Below are 22,142 nucleotides of genomic sequence, written 5' to 3'. Positions count from 1 at the left end.
CAAAGTCCCCCGGTGAGGGACTGCTTCATATGCGAACATCCGTACAATTGAACCGAAACGCTGGGCAGGAATCCTCTTAGCAGCGTTTAAAGAGACAGGTTCAAACCTTCAAACGCACGGTTCGATTACAACCGCAGATCTACACCCCCGTGCGTCACCGAATACCGAAGTACAAGCGTGGTATAGTTCCGGTAGATTTACGTTTAATTTTAAATTTAAATTGCAAACCTTGCCGTCTCTCGCTCTCCGGGCATTCCAGGGCTGTTTGTGTGTGTGTGTGGTATTACTCAAACCTTTCTACCCGAAAAAAAACCACCAATTCGTTCTAGACGATTTTGATAAATGACTATTTTCGCGATGGGATTTGGAGCACTGTTTTCCCCGTGCACGAAATAATGGCGCACCGCTAAAATTATGACACGTGGTGGTTCAAGGTTCGTGGTTTGGTGGTGCAGTCGGTGTACTGTAGCGGCCCTAATGAAAACCACCACCAACACCGGTCCAGATGGTGTCGAAAATAGAGGGAAAACTTTCCGTTTTCACTGTTACAACGTGTGGCTCAAAGAAACGTGTAAAGGTTAAGCAACGGAAATGTACGTACGGACGGAAAAGGGACTGGGGGAAGTAATATTTAATGATAGGAAGGTGACTTTTCATTCCTTTACGATGAGCGTCCCATGACACTGCACGATTCATTACGAGATATGAGTGAGAGCCAGCCCGGGGGAAAAATTGAGGAGTGCGGGAAAAGCAACAAACGACCAACTTAATTAAGAGCTGATCGAGCATTTTTTTACGATCAACAACAAGGAAATGTTTGCTGTGTGTGTGTTTGTGTGCGTGTACTAAGTCACTGTTTACACGACACATTGCGTGCCGTCTCTCCCCGACCACGATACTGTACGCTTGTAACGCACCATTTTATGACACACACGTTCTTGATTCAAATCTTGATTGGGTTTTAACACTCTTATAGAGTGTGATTACATTCAAAAGCAAGTCTATCTCACACAAACAATCTTCCAATGTGCGAGGAGCGAGCGAGGCTTGTTGTAAAATCACTGCTCAATTACTAAAATTCTGACCCGCACAAACGGGAGTTCCCATTTTGACAGATTCGTTTTCCTCTGTTTTTGGCAGCTCTGTTTGTTTGATAAGAGAAAAAGCCTAGAAGGAAAACGCAACAGCAACAGATTATGAATATCAAACGGAGAAAAAAATCCACTTTCACTATGAATATTTTTCCCATAAACCATAACTCTCCACTTTGCTACCATTTCTAACCCGCAGGGCGCGTGTGTTTTTGCTTCTCTTTCCCGTTCCTGTTCCTTACACTTCTATCAAAAGCATAGCAAAAATAGGAGCATATTTACATTTTCCTATTACTTCCTTTTTTTTATTGTGAACTCATTTCCTTCATTTTCCCTTTACCCAGGGCGGGAAAATTCGTGTCCCGGAATTCCATCACTGCAAACCATCCGTTACTTCATCAGATTCGGTAATATAAAAGGCAAAAATGGGATGAGGGTTAGTTCTCCATTCCAAAACGCCGTAGTAATCGGAGCTCAGCGGTTCTAGGCTACTGGTAGCTTTTCCATTAAAAAATTCTCCCCCCTCGAATGAGATTCCTATGCCTATATTCAATTTCCTCTCGCTCACCCGGTAAACAGTCAAATATTCGATTTTGCCAACCTCAGAACCGTCAGAAGCAGAGGCCTGGTTTACCCTCCGTTTTTTTTGCTATTTCCCTATTCTTCGCCAGTCCTATCTGATCCGTTAATCCATCTAGAGAGTGTCCAGTGCAGCACTAACCACAACACACACCGAACCTCCATCCACGGAGAGAACGATCCTCCGAACGATTTTTCGGACAGAGCTCTTTCTTTTACGCTTCACCGGACCTAATGCATCCTCGGAACACACTACCAGAGTGGTCCTCAGATCACTCCTTTTTTGCTGTATGGTGTGAGTTGCGTAGCCACAGCAAATGGATATCCCTTTTTAATGGAAAAGCTAACAGCAGCTCCCGCAACTCCAGAATTTGGGGGGAAGGGACTCTAAAGTGCACTCGACAAAAAAAGCCTAAAATCAATTTATTTATCAGGGATTTTTTTACCACGAATTTCCTGGAGCGTCTGTTCCGGAAGGCCTGTTTCCATGGACCTTTCGCGTGAGCGAGCAAACCACGCGGTTTGAGGTATATCGGCAATAATACGTTATTTATGTTCAACCCTAGGATACCTAGGGCCGAACAGTAAGCGATTAGTTTTCCTATTGGTTCCACCATTCTAATGCCTGGCGAATTTGCTCTGCAACCTGCCAGAACCAGAACACGGAACGCATGACAACACCCCTGTACCACGGAACTGCATCGGCAGCCGTACTAGCGGTTCTGCACTGCAACGACACATCTCATTGTCGTCCATCATTGCCAGATTTTACCGCAGAATGTGGTTTGCGGGTTTTCCACACTGTCCATTCGGTGTGTGAGTCCATACCGCAAAACCCACACGCCGCCGTAAAAGGAAAGACACGCGCGAGCGACGAGTGCAGTAAGTCCTTCGGCATCTTCGGACACCGCTTCGAGTAGCGCCAATAATTCCTTCCCCTTATCTCGAGCTGTGGTACAGGAAGAGCACCCGACACTGGAGACGACAACTTTCGGTAATTATACCGAAGTTTGATTGCTACTATTATTCCCCGGCGCCATACTTTACCCCCAGCAGCACACGGTGCTCTCCCGGTGGTTTATTGTTATCAGTGACCAATGGTTGCGGTTTCTACCCCACACCTCGCAACCCCGGAAGATGCGACAGACAGGGTGAAACGTTTGACTTACGGACTGCACAGGCAGCGCACAAGCACTGCTCGGCCCTTTTGACATCCAAAGCGGAAGTTTACTGTGCACCCAAACCCAGCAATGGGGGCGAACTCTCCAAGAGGATTGTGAGCCGAGAAGAGTATTATTATTATACCTCCTACACACGCAACCCCCCCGCCTTTTTGTACGCCTGCAGTACGAGATACTAAAGCAAACAAGCAATTTCGCAAACAACAAAAGGGCTTGGTGAGTTATCCCTATGTCCGGGCGGGTTTCCCGGCGGGCCGTTGCTGTGCCGCCATGATTTCCGGCGATGACACGTGCTTTTAATGGTTTAATGGCGCTCGAGGTGCAAAGTCGCACGGGGATTCAACAACTCCTTGGCTGCTGGAGGTGGAGGTGGTGTGTGCGGAATAATATTGAACCTGGAAATTATCGGAAAACGCTGCCATCGTCCAGCAGCGCAGCAGAGTGAGTTCTTAAGAGTGTGTTCTAATAAAATATATCAATAGCCAGTGCTAGTAGCGGTAGGCACGTAGGCAACAAACAACGCTTAACATACTCTTGGCAAGAAGGCGTTGTTTGTAAGGGTGGTGTTAGAACGTCCGTCTCGTATAAATATTGATCGATGTGCTTAGGTTGCCAACCCGAGCTCCATCTAATAAGATTACATGCTTTTTATCTCGGTGGGAGATATGATATCGTCGGGAAAAGTTGAGCAAATAGTGCTGTAGCTTCTTCAATAAATACAGATCTATCTACTGCGCAATCTGCTGATTCATTAGAAAGCTTTACTGATTGCTGATAGTGATGAATGTTAAACTTCATATATAGACATATAGCTCATGTCACATATATTATATAGCTCAAGTAGAGATATTTTACCTGATATGTAGAGAGACCTGATATTCAGTGCGGAATCCAAAAAGTCTACAAGTGACATCTTTATAATCTACAAAAATACTTTCCAATGTTGTTAAAATGATTCGGAATGTATGGAATATTTAAAACAATTTAAATATTTTAAAAGAATTGGTGAAAAAACATATTAATTACCACTTAAATTGTAATTATTGTGCAATAATTTAGGAACTTCAAACTCATAATATCATCAAATTAGATTATTTGATTCTATTTTTATCTATTTTATCGTAAAAACATAACAAATACTAAATAAGTGTTTATTCCCTCGAGATTAATCGGTGGAACAAATGCACGTAGATTAGCTCACGCCCTACACCTCCACTTACAACTGACACCTCTAAATAGGTATGATCTCCCTCACACACTGCCCCCTATCATCATCTGGACATCCTCTGAAATCGCTCTAATCGCTGGACATCCTCTGAAATTAATTTCATTTACCCCATTTAAACACTCTCCCACATCTGTCCATAAACGAAATAAAGGGAGCGGACGACCCCCATCCAGGAGCAGTCCAGCGCCCGGCATTTTTCCCGTGCGCAAATGGAGGTGATTAATTTTATTGCACAAATGTGCAGTAGGTGTCTATGGGCCAATGAGTCGGCCAATGCATTAGGAAGGGGAGAATAAATAGCTTACGTATATGTCCCCTTCTCGAGCTGGAGAAATACTCATTTACATAGCCATTCCAATGATGATGAAAGCATTTCAAGTAATCTAATATAAACCTACAACACTTTATACACACACACTCACACATGTCCCTCGCTAATCATAAGCAATGTTTGAAGTTCTCTCATCTGTGGGGATAGCCCGGGATCATCCTACCGAAAGCCTGCAAAAAGGCTCCAATTTCAACTGGTTATTTCCGTCCCGGTAATCTCGGTCTCGGGTGCTCCACACAAATCCGAAGCAGAAACGAGAACCATACATTTTAGATTTCAATTTATGATGCGCCCTATCTGCTCTGATTAAATGTTATGCTCTTCATCCTTTTGCTTAAGCTCTTCTAGAGCTTCACAGTGCTGTAAAACCCCAGTTGCGGCAGTTTATTTCCCAAAGTCCAGGAATCGTCCAGCAGTCCCATTTCCCATTTGGCAGTACATTGGTCCAATTTTTGTCCAATTCCTTTACCGGCAGGCTCGGGCGATTTCGTTTTCGAATCAAAACGACCTAAACCATTCCAGGCTTACGAGCGAAGATGATCCAGAGTAAAATGATTGCAGTGATTTAGATTACATCAGATTCAAACCCGGACGGCTTACCGGAAGAACTCGATGCCCGGCCGCTCGCCCTGTTTGGCGAACGACAGACTGGAGGGAAGGTTTGTAAATTGAAATTCGAACTGCTGCAGCGAACATCTCCGCGTAGGGGACATCTCAGTCGGACGGATGAGCAACACGAGCAACACCCTACTATGCTACTGCCTAACATCCTTAGAACCTCCCGCACGGGAGGGGCGTACAATCACGCTTGCAATAACATTTAATAGTGGCAAGAACTACATCCAAACCGAGGAAAAGAGGGAACGACGGAGAAACCAGGAAGTAGCGAGACGAATTCTCCCTAAAATTTACAAACTTCACTAACTCCAACCTTCACGGCATTGGACAAGTAAGCGTGAGGAGTACGGGTAGATTGTTTCCTATTCAATGTTGTTGCCTTCAGTGCGACTTCTGCAAGGGAACGACCCAACTTCCAGCAGTCAACTTTGCCGCAGTGTATAATAAAATGTTCAATAAATCTTCTCCGGCTGGGTGCAATGGATCAGGTCGGAACGAATCACAATGAAATGGATGGCAGGATTTTATCACTTTGTCATTCAAATGAAATACAAACATTCGATCAATTTCATGTGAGCGCATCTATGTAGAGAAATTGTGGAAAAGATATCTGAAGATAATATATAAATATTTTAATCCTAAGTTAATATTCTCCGGGAAAGATTCTCATTCCAGGCACACAAGACTCTCTACTACTGAATCACAGAAACAATACAATAAATGTCAAACATTCCTTCTCTCCAGCGATGTACAATGCACTCTGCTTGATTCTATCGCAACGTGCTTCTAAGCTGCTTGAGCATTCCGTAACCATCGGGGACTGGTCCATTCTACCGATTTCCCTTGGCTTACGGGTTGCAAATCTCACTCGGAGTGTGCACCATAAATCCATCCAAATTCCAAAACCTCCAATTCTCCGTTTGGCCTTGGGAGCGACGACTTGAACGAATATGTACGGTAGACACGGTAGGAAGAAAATTTCCACAAATTTCTCGCCCCGAAAAACTGAGGCCCCTTTTGGTTACAGAAGCAGCGGAGATCTCCCCTCTGGTCTCCTCCTACCGACCTTAATCCTATCAGCAGAGATCTATAATTTATGAACCAACCAGTTCAGTGCCAGCGCGTGGTGGTGATGGTGGGAAGCGGACCAATCGCCTGCTAAATATTTGACCATTTGAAAAGTACTCCCCGGCACGGAATGGACCAACGGAACGAAGCGCACTTTTGTGGTGATATTAAATTGTACCAGTATTCGGCTACATTCGCACAGAACCCCGGTCCCGGTAAGGAGGAGAGCATGTGCCGATGTGCGATGATGCACACGGAAACATTTATTAGACTCTAACCTCAGAGACAAGAGAACAGGAGGAAGAACAATCCAAAAACCAGGTTCGCTTTGGGGTTTCGGAATGCGTGATTGCGAGAGGTTCGTGGGAGCCGGATTTCTCCCATTCGTGCCCATTTTCATGCTGAAATTTATTCGAAACGCATTCCTGATAACGACACCGGGACAGTACCCACACACGCACACACACACGTACGATGTCAGAATAACAGTGAGTGCTCTCATAATCGTTCGCCCATGATCGTCATCCTTGTCGTCGTGTTTTGCTACAGTTCCGTTGATAAGGGACGACAGCACGCCTTCTTTAAATCGTAAATTATCAACACTTGCGCTTCGTGCTAGCAACCCAACATTCAGGAAGTGCCCCTTCCCGAAAAATGACCCCCAACACCTCTCCAATTCTACGAAAGCGGAAAAGGCGGAAACGATCCGTTCGTAAACATGCGCCATGGCATGCGAAAAACACATAATAAGATCTTAATTATAGATAACCTTCTCCTCCATAAATGCGTGTGCTCTTGTACTACTTGTACTACGAAGGCACTTTCACCACTGAAACAATCGCTACCCATTCTTAGGGGACACTCAATTACGCGCGCAACGAGAAAAGGGAATGGCGGGAAGCCTATCTACGTTGCATAATTGCATAATTTTGCTACGGCTCGCACTGCCACACCACTTACCTATCAGTGTGCAGGCCGGTCCGGTGATGGAGTTGCCGGAAAGTTGAGTGATGGCAAGGAGCAGATCGCCCACGAGCAGGCAGGCGACGTAGTGCGTCTGGCAGCGCCAGTGCAGCACGTGATGCTGGGACGGTACGAGCAGACCGGTGGCGAGCGTCGCCGCCAGAAAGATGGTCGAGATGAGCAGCCCGGCCGAGTAGAGGACCAACCGGCCGTCCTGTGGATGAAATCAGGAAGAGAAATAGGGTTAGAATGTGGCGATGGGATTGTTTTAACGATGGAATTATGGGGGTTGACGAGAGTGAATGTTTGCTTTGCAGGAGGTTCTTAACGTTTATTATGAAGATTATTGTGATAAGAATCGTTCAGGGTGCGTTTAAAATGATACAGATTGAAGTTGTAGTGATTCAAATACAAAGTATTACCAGGAAGATGCATAATGCAATAGAAAAATGACAAAAAGATAGCCTGAAGGATGAGTTTCAAGGCTCCATGGCCATTTGAACTACAAAAAAACTGATGTAAATCCAACAAAACATTGCAAAAAGGACTACTAACTCATAACAAACTCCAAAAATCTCCAACAAAAAGCATCCAATAATATACTTGAACAAGTAAATTTGCTCTCATGCTGTTTTGCCATAAATTGAAACCAATCTCGCTACACAACAAGAGTTTTGTATTTACTTTTCACAACGCTTCTGTTTGCGTTCCCACAGCGCACCGGGCACAGAAATTGGCGAAAAACGTTTATTGCATTCTCATCAGCGATATTTCCCTTGCGGAAAAGTGCGCCAAGCGCCCCTCGAAACCTCGAAAACAATATTGCCAATGTTATTAAAATCATCACCGCCATCATCATCATCACAATCGCCATCATCGAGACGAGTGGAGTTTCTGCAACAATTGCCCGGAGGAGATTGAATATTGAGGATAAAATCATTCCCCTCTCCGGGGTTCAACGCGACCACTGCTAGACTTCAGGATTTTGAGTGGACGATTTCAAGGGGAAACGAGACGTGTGGGGTATGTGTATCACAGCAGGGAAAAACCTTTAACAACACGAAGGGATGGCGATGATGTGGAAAATTTAACACTATCCCCTTGCTTTTTTGCGGAAAACACACCATTCCTCAGAGGACCTCGACAACTTCAAGCTTTGGAAATTGATTTGACTTCTGATTTGCCTACCTGCTTCGCAATCGGCACCGAAGCCGGCTGGAAGTGCTCGGAGCACGTGAACACGTACACCGTCCGATCGTCGTCCCGCACATGCTCCAGACAGAACTCGCCCGACGCAAAGATCTTTCCGGAGTCGGTCGTTACCGAGCCGGTCTGTTCCTGCAGCCGGGACTCCTCGAAAGCGCCCGCGATCGCGTGCTCCTTGCATGCCGGAAATCCGTAGCTCAGCTCCACGTACGGGGAGTTTACGATGCGCGAATCGTACAGCTCGTGGCCGCGCGGCAACTTGGAGCAGGTCCGATTGCCCCGATCGTACGCAAAGTTGGAACCGCAGCAGCGCAACACAACGCTCGTCTTTTCCGGCGCCTGAAGGGAATCCATCTGACCACCGCCGTTCGTACCGTCGGCTGCCGGGAGTTCGGTCGGGCGCTCCGGGCACACCAGGGCCACCTTCTCATCGATGCAGTAGTCCGGTACGGGCACCAACACGTGCTTCTGGTTGAGGAACAGTGACCCATTGCCCATCAGCGTGACCAGATCGACGGCGTACACGTTCGGGCGGGGGCAGGTGTCCGGTTGCTGCTGTTCGGCAAACTTCATGAACGGTGGTGCCGAGCCGAGATCCTTGTACAGTTGACCCTTGGCGGGGAGGAAGATGCGTGGCACCCATTTGGCTATACCGCCCGCCACGCACTGCCGCTCGGCCACGTTGTAGAACTCGCCCAGCCGGCAGCATTTGTTGATCCGGACCTCCTGGGGCCGGGTCCCGGCCAGCCCCGGGACGGCCAGCAGGACCAACCCGAACGCAACCAGCGAAAGTAGGCTGCACATTTTTGGTCAGCGCTTGTTTTTCTTTGCCCGTGCTCTATTTTCCCGGCCCTTCAATCCGGTTCCGCACGCACTCTGTGGACACACTCTTTTATAAGCAAAAACTAATCACACACTATCACAAACTATCAACCAACCAGCACCACGTCCTACTCCTTAAACGCTGGAGTAGCGATGGTTGTCGGGAAGGCGCTTGTATTTTCTTTTAGTTGCGCGGGCGACTTTTCACTTCACGCGTGACACAGATCGAGCAAGGGTGAGGGAAAACCGGACGGAATCGCGACAATACAGCACAGTTACACACGCACGCACACACACACAAACGCACTGTAATAGATCATCAGTAGCATAAGCCACACGCCGCACGCAACGATTTCTATTTCCTCTTCTCGAGGTTGATGTGCGAGCGCGCGGGTTTTCCCTCTCTTTTTCCGTTTCGTTTCACTCACTGGCGTTATTTTTTATGCTCGCTTTAGGGATTTTCCTTTTCCCGTGTGGCGGGTGCGTGTGATCGACTTACTTGACGATCGCATCGGCGCCCACGGTACACTCTTAAATGCTCTACAATTTCCACACAAACGGTCGAGAATGGTTGGGTTTTCTCGGCCTTTTTCGCTTCCCCCTTCTACCCCACAACAGATGAGGGATGAATCACACCAACCGCTTGGTGCGCGTATGTGTTTAGTGTCGATCGCGTGCTTTACTTCGTGGCGCCGCACGGGGACGGGTGCGACACTTGAGCAACCGACAAGAATTCCTAAAAACGAGATAAAAAAATGGGAAAAAATAGGAATCAGCAAAGAGATTACTCGATTACACTAAACGACTACATGTGCAAAACAATGGCACGCTTTCTTCACTGTGCACTGTGCTAGGATTAGTTTCCGACCGTTGGCCAGCCACAAAACGCACGTATTTAGCACGCGTTGCAGCAGCGGGGCGCAGGTTTGGCGCGACGGTAGTGCGCGACCGATCGTAATGTGCGCGATGCTTCTTCTTCGCGTGCACGTAGCCACTCACGCGCGCTGGGCAATAGTAACGCGCCGCCGCTATGAAACGACGGCATGTGACACAGCCGACTGGCATCCGTTTTGCGCTGCTGCTGCTGCTGCTGCTCACTGCTGCTGCAGTCTTTGTAATTAGCACAGCGCGCAAGGGCGGGTGTATGCAAATATGCAAAACGAATGCACAAATGTGCATCGCGCGGTAATGCTGCGCACAAATGGCACAAAATGCAATGAATCGGATGGAGTGCTGCGCACCCGGTGCGGTGATGTTGGAGATATTAAACCAGGGGCAGAATGTACCGGGGCTAGACACGTCCACTGTGTGGCAGATTATGCATGATAGGACATTGTGAGATGTTCATCGGTAGCTGTTTAGAAATGATTCATAGAGATGTCTTTAAATCCAGATCACTGTTGTTGAGTTCCTGTGTTTCATTTCGTTTTTTTTTACCAAATTTAAAAGTCTACCAATGATTAGGAGTATTATTCAACATATTTATAGGTACAAGTTCAATTCTATTCTTGACTTTTTCCTGGAGGACCAAGCAGAGTTAGCGAGAATATTATTCTGAGATTTATACGTCCCATTGCAATTATACCAGACGTAAGCTAAGAGAGCTCTCCAATGACTCAGTTTCATTTTGTATACTTTTAAACCCTCCTAATAAGAATTATTGGAATTTTTCTGATAATTTCAAGCAAATTACTGAGGAACTAAAAAAATAGTAGCGAAATATTTAATAAAAAGTTCATTAGGCTTGATAATTGGTTAATAGGTTCTGTATACTGCAGCCTGTATACTTTTGTAGTGAATGTAAACAAACCATTAACTTTTCATTTTCAGTTTTCATTTGAACGCGACTTCAAACCATTTATAAACGAGTGAGGATAAATTTCAAAGCGTTAATGTTTTGTTTCATCAACAATTCTTCATAATTTAAATAGTCTTGTTTGCAAAATATTGTGAGCCGTTTGAAGGTGTAAAACATAGGATTTGCCTAGTGCTGTCCTATATCTGAATGTTCCTATCATCTTGACTCGAGAGCTTCTAATTTTGCTTGTACTTCTCATCCCATATCATCAAAACTTCAACCTAGACATCCATCCCATTGAAGAGTACAATATCAGACTGGGATGGTTCCTGTCCTAGTTCCGAAAACAACTTCACAGGATCAAATCACTGCTTTAAGCAGAAACTCTGAGGCCTATCTTACCATGACTAATCCTCAATAAATCACGCACGATGATACTTGAGACACTTGAGGTCCGTAGCGCAAACCAACCAAACGGTCCAAACAAATAATTATTATGATTCACATGCAAATGAATTTCTGCAAAATTGCATGATTTCATGTTCTTTGTGATCTGGCGCAAAGCACCGAACGATACTTTTGCCATTAACATCGAATCAAAAACGGGTGTCCCGACAAATGCGTGACACAAAATTGCACTCAGAAAATATCTGATAGCCTGCGTGCATCAATGATTATTTGGTTCCTCGACGTAAATGTTATTGTTTACTTTATCGGTCCATCGATTGGAACTCCAGCTTCATTGGAGGGGCTAAAATCACAGTATTTAACATTAAGGTACACATTAAGCTTTGACAAACATTAATGCCTCCCCAATGTGGGCAAAGAATAAATACTCATAATAACACAGCCCCAAAAACCCGGGGGTGTCCAAGGGGTCGTCCCGCAGGCAGCGGTATATTATTATGCGATCTTTCCCCAGCGCTCACCCTCTCCCAGGCTCCCATTAAGGAGGCAATTAAACTTAAGAATCCAATTTCACATATTACATATTTCACATTATATTTCACATTCATATTTCACATTACATATTACGATACACACATATTACCTGGCCTTCGAGGGGAGAAGAAGGACGTCTCTGTTGGACACAACAACAAAAAGCAGAAGCAAAAGTGATCTTGTGATCGGCACCACTGCAATTCCCACACCACACGAAAGGATGAGCGATCGTTAGCGGTCATTAAATCGGATCGCGATCATCAGCGGCTCAGACCTCACCGTCAAACGTCAAACCCCGCGAGGTTTTGGACCCAGGCGCCCGTGTCTGTGTGCGTGTGTACCATTAAACCGGTTTTTTATTCCTGATGATAAGCGCTCCTCCGATACATGGACGATCGGAGCTGGGGGGGGGAGAGATCGTTCGCGCCACCGTCGAAACAGGTTCAATCGTGCTCGTGGCGTGGAGAAACGTGGCGTGGACGTTACAAAACCGTTTTCTTACCCAAAAGACCCGAATGATTAGCAATGCAAAAACCGTGTCACCGTGTGTGGTGCGTATTCTAATAAAGCATTCCCACTGGTACCACTACAACCGCGCCAAACTGCGTGCGTGTGTACGAGATGAAGCCAGTCGATCAGTAGTGGCCTTATCGCGTCGCTCGAAGGGAGATTGAGTGAGCGGGATGGACAGAAGCGCCAAAGATCGAACACCACTGAACAGTGCGTAGAAGTGCGAAAGAAAGGCTCCGCTTGTTGCGTAATTTCATGCCAAAGATCATTATATTCTGTGCGCGCGCGTGTGTGTGTGCGCTCCACTGATGACTAATTTACCCATCAACCGCCCCATCACCATCGCCTTGATCATCATCCGAGGTGGAACAGAAAATCGAATCTAATTACTCAGCCGAAAATCTATGTAAAGCAAGTCATGATCGTGAACGGACTTTCGCCTCCTTTTGGCCCTGCGCCATCTATTGTTCTAATGGGAGCGAGAGCAGGATCGATCAGAGGATCCATTTCTTACGCTCAAAGGGGTGAGTAATACGATCCGTCACACATACACACACACACACACACACACGATCAACTAGATTTCTTCATCTTGCGCTATTTTCGAACTCTTCTCTTTTGTTGTGCGTCTTGTTTTTTTGTTATAAAGCCCAGTTCTCGGGTCTGGTCCTGAACCCGCACACACACACCGGCCACTATCAAAAGGGCGGCACTATCTTCCTCTCCTTCTCTCACTCCCTTTCCCATCACTCCACGTTCGAGAAGACGCGGCTCGAGAGAAACAACAATGACGCGAGACGCTAAAACAAAAACCTTTTGCCTGCTTGGATGATGCAAACCGGCACACTCACACACACGCACACAGGTAACACACGGGGAAGAGGGGAGAAGGGTGGATCGTAATGAAGAAATACCTTTCCCAGAGCTTGCCCATTCCCTTATGTTGTTCTTCCCTTTTACAAAGCGCACAGAACACGGACTGCGGTGAATTGTTTAGCTCGCTGCGTCTGCCATCTCGTTCTTCTGACAAGACATAGAACAACTACAGGTGTGCAGCAGCGTGTCCTCCTCTTTCTCTCTCTCTCTGTTACTCACACCGGCACCAATACTTTCGCCCTCGCGCCGATTGCGTCTATTTCTATTGTCGTGCTGTGTGCGAAGCGAACTCCGTAAACTAGAACTCTTTTGTTTCGAACGCACACAACCGGTTTTTGATCATTTGATGACATTCAAATACACTGAGCACACCTGTCAGACATACCGAAGGCGATCGGTAATATTGACAGTACAGTGCCACTTTCTTCCTCGAACCAACCCTTGATCCTTTGCTTGCTTCAATTTGCTTTCAACTGACAATAACAAACACGCAAAATGCCGGTCGCGTCGTGCAATTTTGTGCATGCGTGCGTGTGTGTTTTTGCAGTGAAAGTTTGGTAAACGGGCCAGCGGATGAAGCGGCTGAAAACACACGCCACAAACACACACCTTTTTGCTGAAGCCTTCTTCCAACGGTTCACCTTCACGCACAATGCACCACAGTGACCACACAAAAACAACAACAAAAATACTGCACTGGAACGGCACTTTATGGTATGTTTTTTTTTTTCACTTCTTCTCTATAACAATTTTCCTACCCCCAAACTCGGTGCATTTGCCAAACGGCTAATTTCCGTAAGCGCGCGCGCGAATCGAAACCCACCGTTGGGAGAAATCAAAATTTACGCAACCGCGAATGCCGGGATTGCCGTTTCGAGCGAACCATCGGGTACGCGCTCGCTCGCGTGTGTTAACGCTAGAAAAATAAGAAAGCGACTAAAGCGGAGAGTAACGCACCCGGGCGCACAAGAGCGTACTAGACCCACCAACCGGGGCACGGAGCGAGTCGGTTGCACGCACACACCGACACGTGTGGCGCGCGTGGTAAACAAACCGCGTACCGTGTGCTTCTGACACTTGCCTTGCTGCCGGCAAGCGATGACAGTGTGTTAGTGTGTGTGTGGTAGCATAATTCCGACGAACTGCACGAAGCGGCAAAGGTGGCACAGACTTCGGATTGGAGTTGAGGGAAACTGCAGCACATTTCCAACGGCGGTGCTGTTTATCGTTATTTCTGCTTGAAAAAGGATTTAGTAAATGGGATTATTAGAGTATAGATTGCAGGAGATATTGGATTCAATAAATGAAATACATAATATTTAACTTTTAATGTTCATTTTTAGTCGTTTAATAAAATTCCGTTGGTCGTAAAAACTCGAAACGAACAATTTAAAAGCACAGGTAAACTGTTGTTAAAAATATAATTATTATAATTTAAATAAAAGTAAAATTAAATTTATAAATTTAAGTAAAAATAATTCAACAAAAATAATTTTACACATTTCTACATTTAAAAAAACAACAAAATCTAAATAAGAAATATTTACCAGTTAATTTCAATAATTACACAATTGCCACATATTTTCTGAAATTTTTAAACATTCAATTTCTTCTTTTTTATAGATTTCAAAATTTATAAATTCCACAATTTTGGTAATACTTTCACTAAAATTGCAAGCAATTTTTTGCTATTTATTCTGAAATACTGTTTCTATTTCGCATTCGATGCCGTTTCCCTTAAGACGATCCGAAGGCATTCGACTTCGGATTTGGTCGGGTTTATGCTGCTACAGCACACGCACACATGCAAGCGCTCACCTTTGCCGGCAAGTGTCAGAAACGGTTTGTTTACCACAGTTTTTCAACTGTGTGCGTGTGTTATAATACTATTGAGCGAAACAACAAGGTAACGTGTTTTCCGTGCGTTATTTCAAGTTAGGGCAGTGTTGTTGGGGAATTTTAAGCACTTTTAAATTATTTTAATACGCGTAGCTAAGTGAAATACATCTTTGGTTGGAGTTTATTTTTAGTTTCTATCTGACTTTTTAACATTGCGTTCATATTATGAGGTCATAATGTTGCAAAACTTGCGAAACGTTAGCTCCAATGCATTTTAATTTGATTTCGCGCACTGTTCTACATCATGCATCCTGCGATGCACCCTGTGCTATGTCGATCTTGCACACAGCGTACAAGCCCTTTCATAGAAGGAATACCATGTTTCATGCAAGCATATAACACCGGAGAATGTAACGCATAACGCATTGTCCAGCAAAGAGGCGTTACTTTTTGTCCCGAGCGCTGCGCAATACCAAATAAAATTAGTGATTGTGACGTCATTTTAGTTTTTTTTTTATAATTGCTTTTTTAAGCAATCAGTTCATTTCGTCATATTTATTATTATACTATGTTTTAAAATTTGTTTCTATTTTTGATAAAATTTTGCAAATCTTGGAAAGCATAAATGATAATTTCCAAATGTTTATTACCATATATAAAAAGGACATAGATACGATTCGACGATACATAAAAGCCTATATTCGTTTACCTCTATTTGAGTAGAAAATGTTCGTAAATCATCCATTTCGCCTCAACCACAGCTGCCTCAGCACAATCGCCCAATTCAATATCCTTTTCCGTCAACTCCTTCTAGCTTCACGTCTCCCCGTTGGCACGCATACTCATTAACGCAAGCTGACGCCGGAACGGTTTACATTATCGCTATAAAGTTAATTGCAAATCAGTTGTGTGCCTTGACTCCACCCGCCATCCACCCCCGGCCTAAAGAAAGTACCTATTGCTTTTTCCCCGTGTTGGCACAACGTTTACGACCAGACACGCACACACACACGGTAAACAGAGAGCAACGTGTTTATCGGTCGGTTTTCCGGCTGCATACAGCAAAACCCTACTATCGCCCTTCTACTACTGCTTCAATCGAGGCCTTGTCATTTTCCCAGAACAAATAATTCATATTCGGTAATGAATTCTCTCGAGAGGACGTATGATTACACAGCGCGGTGACAAACACGGTACAAACCATCCCAGCCCAGACTAGAGGCACTTTAACGATGCACACAATATGCTGCCATAACAAATGCTGCTCAGAGCTGAACGTACGCGGCGCTCAATCGACAACGTTCGAGTATCGATTCAAATTTTTGTATTTTCTCAATCCCCCTTTTTTACGAGTTTTTACCCCTACCCCTTGAACGATGGCGCACAATCACGCCAACGGTTGATGAAATTCACTTTCCCTTGAAAGGTAACTCAATTACACATTGAATTAACGCCCCGAACTGTCCTGTTTCGTGCTGCGTCGTCCCACACACACGCAACAAACTACTTCCCCCCCTAATTCCACGCTGCTGCACAATCTAAAGTGCATTATTGCTTATGGCGCGCTCATTTGTTCGTGTGTCGAGTGCAACAACCTAAACCTGTGTAGCCTCCCGCTGGGTCGAACGTCAAACCGTTGCAGTTGTACCGATTGTTTGCAAACCCGAAACCCCGTCCGGGACGTCGTCCTTATCGTACACAAACAGCAGCTCGAAAAGCATGGCTCCCCTTAAAAAACGTCCCAAAAAACCCTCCCAAACGCTCGTTTACGCAGCCGCCCTGAAGTGACACAAACACAAGAAAAAAACGGGAGGGTGCGATGCAGCAACCGGCACCAGGTCCTGGAATCTTTCAACATCTCGGGCAAAGCCGGGTGCGAGATGGTAATAAAATAATTCTACACATCAAAATCTAAGGTTGGGGTGAAATGGGCGAAGTCATTCCTCCCGACGAACGCAAAACCGAAGGGCTGACCCGTGCGAAAACGTCAGACTGTGTTTTAAAAAACACGTCCTGCCCGTGCTCGCTCACTCACACTTGTCTTCTGCATGCTGTAACGAGCCCTCGTTGCCATGGTAACTACGCACCGAACCACGGAATGCGTACGATTTTCATTCATACGGCAGCACAGAAACAGTAGGGAGTACGCGCGCGCCTGAATGGTAGGCAACACGGGCAACAGCATCTCTTCGCTGTCGTCGCCTCGCCCGTCAGTTTCGGTTCACCCGTCCTCGTGTGCGTGTGTCGTTATCAGGGCGCTGTATCAGCGATGGATTTGTGCAGAGTGTTGGTGATTGGCGCTGCAGAGTAAGGGACAGCATGCCGGATCATGCTGAAAGTGTGATAAAGAAGGTTGTGTTTCGAAACAGGTGAATGAAACACTCGTGCAGACAGAACACCATTACCCGGTAAGTAACGAATCCGTAAACAAATACTCATCACTTTCTTCGGGAATCATCACGAAAGAATGCGGAACATGTATGTTGAGTTCCGTTTCTGCCCACACATTGACATGGCCACCGAGCAGGGAGGCCAGGCAGGCTGGGCAGTTTTTCTTAATGGGCAAACAAGTGTTCTAAATTTAAATCCACACCGTCCCGGTGTGCTTGTTATGATAGGTCTCTATCCCTCTCCCTTTTTATTCTTTTCGCTTCCTCTGGGAAGTTCATTCCAGGAACGTGTTTGATCGAGAGTGTTTGCTTCTAGTCTGAGGAAGTTTTTAAAGCATGTTTGTTTGTGTTTTGCACTCCTACGCTATACACACGTGTTTTCTCCCTGAAATGATTTAGTTCATTAGGAATATCTGTTTCCTCAAAGTAAGACGATACAAAAGTCCACCAAACATGACACGTTTTAATGTTGTTTGTGTGTTTCTTGGCAACATCTTAATGGTGAACAATGTTTCTGCCATTCGTGAGATGTGTTGGAATAAAAAAATCCTCATTTAAATGGTCATTCTGAACCATCAAAGCACGTCGTCCACTTGATTGATTGTCAAAAGTCAAACCAATGGCGTTAACTTATCGCCTGCTACGCAATCAATCAATCAGTAGCAGACACTAATCTCGTTAGTAATCTTTTCTCAAGAAGTAGGATAAGAAAAAATGCTGAACATACACACTTAAAAATTTTTGCCGAATCTCGGTTAATTTTTGCCGAGATCTGCACAACTGAAATCTCGGCAAAGATCTCGGTTAAATTTCTGTTGCCGAAAGCTCGGTTAAAAATGCAATTGACATTTTGTGTTGACATTTACGTTTAACCGAGATTTTCGGTTAGAGCAATCCGAGATTTCAGCTAATTATAAAAACAATATTCTTTTTTAATTTTAGCGGTTTTATTTGCGTAAAAAGTTAGTTTGAGTTATAAATACAAACACAATTATTTATTGAGACATACACACTTAAAAATTTTTGCCGAATCTCGGTTAATTTTTGCCGAGATCTGCACAACTGAGATCTCGGCAAAGATCTCGGTTAAATTTCTGTTGCCGAAAGCTCGGTTAAAAATGCAATTGACATTTTGTGTTGACATTTACGTTTAACCGAGATTTTCGGTTAGAGCAATCCGAGATTTCAGCTAATTATAAAAACAATATTCTTTTTTAATTTTAGCGGTTTTATTTGCGTAAAAAGTTAGTTTGAGTTATAAATACAAACACAATTATTTATTGAGACATAACCATAACAGCCAGAGCCCATGCTGATTGCCGATGTACATTTTCTGCAGCATGATGCCACCATCGTATCTGTAGTTGGACGGCAGGAAGTCACCTCCCCCCCAATTGTGAGAGTTGTGGTGAGATGGGAAGCGCAGGGACGGGCGCCGATACAACACCAGATGGTGTACAGCGTCTGGATGTAGTAAGGGTGCAGGAAGATGGGCCGGGCATAGAGCGGACACCGGTACAGACACGGTTCTGTAAAGCGGGCAGAGTGAAACAAGCCTGAGTGAACCCTGATTGGAAGTCACGTGGTCGAGTATTTGGATATTTACCTCGTGAAGGTAACTGGAAATGAAACCTGGAAGTCCGAACGGGCCGGCAAATGTTGGTCCAATCGAACTAGCATCCGGTAATCCTTGGATAAGGACTGCTTCGAGCGACGATCTTATGTGCACTGGCTACGTGCGTTGACAGAGCTTCGTAGCCCACCCGTGTCCGATCGTACGCTACTGATGATCGGTTTCTTCACGCTGGGTGTCATATTTTCATTTATTTTTCACACTATTGATTTTATAACACAAAATCACTCCGAAAGGTTTCTGCATCGACTAAATGATGAATGACAGATAGAAAACCGAGCCTCGGCTAACTCAAATAGCATGGCCGAAATTTCGGTTATTTTGACGGATGACCTCGGTGACAGCAGTGTTAACGTATGTAATCGGCATGTTGTGTTGCCGAGTTTCGGTTAAAATATTTGTTTAACTGATATTTCAGTTTTAAATGGCACTGATTATCGGCAATGGGAAATTTTCAACTGACATATCAGCAAGAATCGAAAGAGCCGACGAATTTCGGCAGTTTTTTTAACCGAGGTCGTGAAATATTTTTAAGTGTGTACATTAGCACCAGAAACATATTTTCACTTTCATTCCTATCGAGAAAAAGCACAGGAAATGCACAGTGCGAGACCTCGAGTCGCCACCGTACGAGTTTCGACCGCAGTGTCGTCATATTGTCGCGGCACGTGCCACACACCGATTGCCGGGGTGAACGGGACACGAAACAACAGTCTTGCTCCTGGGAAGAATACGGCAAAGAAAGACTCTCCTCGTAATAAACGGTAGCCACAAACTGATCATAAAGCATCAGCACCGTTTCCTTTCCCTCTTCTAAGCGCATACGACCCTTTTCCCGGGGAGTCACGTGCACGAGTTGGTGCTAAGATTTATGAAACAGAAATGCCATTAGTTTTGTCCCACTTTCTCATCCAGAGGGGTTGCCTTCCGGTCTTCTTTTCGTTGTATTCTGATATTCGAAAGGAAGAAACTGAAATTAAGGGATTGGTAGAAGGTAGGAATACGAGCCCCCCAAATCCGAATGAAGAGATCATAATATTTTATTGATTTAGTGGCGTGGTGTTTTGGTTTCACTGCTGCTTCTAGTCACTTCGTTCGCCACATTCAAAACAATAGCTTCTAAATGATCCCGAGGGACACAATCCAACCGGGAAGCGATTCATAAAACTCGCAACAAACTGTCTCGCACTCCGAACAATGCATCCCATTCTCCTATTAATAGGTTCCCAAGCTCACGCAGATCACGCAGATGACGCATCGGTTCGTATTGTGGCGCGATCAAACGACACCCCTTTGATTCCTGCGCGCACTGGGAGAATCGTGTCACGAATCGTTAATTACGCCCTCTCCGTCATCCCCGTCAAGTGAGCGTTCGATTGGACCGATCGATTCCAGCAATCGACACTGCTCATAACAATGGCGACAACGATAACGCCAATAAATCCAACGAAAACACTTCCGTTCCTGGAGACACAGGCGGGATATATCCGTTTCAAAAACAACAACTACTACTAACGCTTGCGTGTAGTTTGCGGCGCCTAAATCTGTTTCTTAGCACACCAACAAACACACCCTGCAGTACATAATCGAATGCCATCTTTGGGGAGAGAACATTGCGATCACCTGCACCCGCTGCCAGACGTACCAGACTGGAAGAGCTTCGGTGCTTCGGTATGGAATACTTAATCGGTTGTCAAAGTGTTATACGCCGTGACTACTAAGCAGCATGGCGATATGGAGGGAACGGGCATATGTCATCACCAGCTGAGTATCCGTGTGTGCGTGTGTGTTTATTGGCGCTTCCCTCACAGTGCGCTCAGTCTACCAAAACTGGTGGTATTGGTGGTGCTATTAATTACCGAAAAAAACACTGCCAAATATAAACATTGAAACCGTGCCTATCGTGCCGCTCCAAAAACGGGTCTTCGGTGGACGTCGTTTGAAATGGGAAGGGAATCTCGCGTGCGCTAGCTAGGTACGATCGGAAACAGGCAGCGATAAATCAGTGGCAGCTCGTTCAGCATTACAGCGAAGGAGATTTGCCTAATCCAACCGCTGTCGTTGACATTGATCGTGCGAGAGATTTATTGGACACGAAGGAAGTTGTTTGGAATGTGATCCCGTGCAGAGCTGATCTGTTTGCATTCTATTGCATCTGTCGTTGGATTCACGTGCATGAGGGATGAATCAGAATTGGTAATTAAATGTATATTAGTCATCTTTCCGCTGAAGCATATCTCACTCATCAGCTGACACCGTAATAGTTGTGAGTTCCCTTTTAGTTCCTCCAGCTTGTACAAAACGTTTCCCCCAAAAACGTTCTTAATAGCCTAGCTTAGTGGACGAACGTCCCAAGCGGGACAGCTGCACTTTGCATACAGTGTCGCCTCTTTCAACACTTTCCCAATGGTGATGGGGAATGCAAAACACTATTCCCTTAACGATTCTGGCAAAAACTGCCGTTAAACCTAACCAAACAAACGCACGCTCGTAATCTCCCACGAAGATCGCCCACGTCACATTTCCGGCATCGGGCTGGAACGAGGCCCAAGAACAAGTGTCACCAAAGTGGTACGGGAAGTGGATTCCCCGATGGACTACGCCAAACACACAACCACACGCCAACTTCGGCTTCTTGGCATGCCCCACAGCGAGGGCGTTGGCATGCAGGCAGGCAACCCACCAAGGAGTTTTTCGTCGCACTAATTGCACTCCACACCGTGTGGTTGAAGCATTCAAATGTATATTTTTAACCCAAAGAACCGAAAGAATCCGTTCTCTCTAGGTCCGTTCTGGGTCCGGCCAGGGGGGGGGTGGGCAACTGGGCACTGAAACTGCATCACCACGCGTGACAACGAGCTAAAAGACTTCTTCTAAAAATGCGTCTCCTCTCCGCGGTGTGTGTTTCGCTGCGTACGCGGAAACGCACCACACGAACGGCCGCTCGTGGGAAAACCGGCTTCGGAGTGCAGCGCGGACCCGCCAAACGGCATTGCCTTATTTGTGGTGCCGTCTGGTGTGACGAATGTTTGGGCCTGCACCAGCAACACAGCTGGTAAAACGCTTT

The 22,142-nt window shown here is 45.5% G+C and overlaps 2 protein-coding genes across 5 annotated transcripts in view; both read right to left on the bottom strand.

Moving 5' to 3' along the window:
- The window catches only part of LOC120901509 (probable G-protein coupled receptor Mth-like 1), a 153,079-nt gene extending 138,921 nt beyond the window's left edge, over positions 1-14,158 (bottom strand). For 2 of the 4 annotated variants that reach the window (XM_040309516.1, XM_040309519.1), the window contains exons 1-3: positions 13,823-13,964; positions 8,248-9,823; positions 7,057-7,273 (exon numbers count right to left, since the gene is read on the bottom strand). In XM_040309516.1, coding sequence (XP_040165450.1) covers positions 7,057-7,273; positions 8,248-9,069 — 1,039 coding nt within the window. In that variant the 5' untranslated portion in view covers positions 9,070-9,823; positions 13,823-13,964. Of the gene's footprint in view, positions 1-7,056; positions 7,274-8,247; positions 9,824-13,251; positions 13,369-13,822; positions 13,965-14,036 lie in introns of those variants that run through there. The other 2 variants (XM_040309517.1, XM_040309518.1) reach the window with 2 other exon arrangements.
- Positions 14,159-18,652: 4,494 nt separating this feature from the next.
- LOC120902515 lies at positions 18,653-19,611 on the bottom strand. Its single transcript, XM_040311329.1, has 2 exons — positions 19,049-19,611; positions 18,653-18,971 (listed from the first exon to the last, which is right to left on the bottom strand). The coding sequence occupies exons 1-2, from the start codon at positions 19,120-19,122 to the stop codon at positions 18,716-18,718; spliced, it is 330 nt and encodes a 109-aa protein (XP_040167263.1). The 5' UTR covers positions 19,123-19,611; the 3' UTR covers positions 18,653-18,715.
- Between the last annotated feature and the right edge of the window lie 2,531 nt (positions 19,612-22,142).

The sequence above is a fragment of the Anopheles arabiensis genome, chromosome 3 (genome assembly GCF_016920715.1).
Source record: "Anopheles arabiensis isolate DONGOLA chromosome 3, AaraD3, whole genome shotgun sequence".
Lineage (NCBI taxonomy): Eukaryota > Metazoa > Arthropoda > Insecta > Diptera > Culicidae > Anopheles > Anopheles arabiensis.
The sequence above is the reverse complement of the archived record's forward strand: the minus strand, read 5'-3'. Positions and strand labels throughout refer to the sequence as shown.

Bases quoted from the DNA above. Each gene is read 5' to 3' on its own strand.
- LOC120902515 (XM_040311329.1), bottom strand. From the start codon at position 19,122: ATGCTAGTTCGATTGGACCAACATTTGCCGGCCCGTTCGGACTTCCAG. The intron at 18,972-19,048 runs GTAAATATCCAA...CCCGCTTTACAG, and splicing joins TTTCCAGTTACCTTCACGAG to AACCGTGTCTGTACCGGTGT.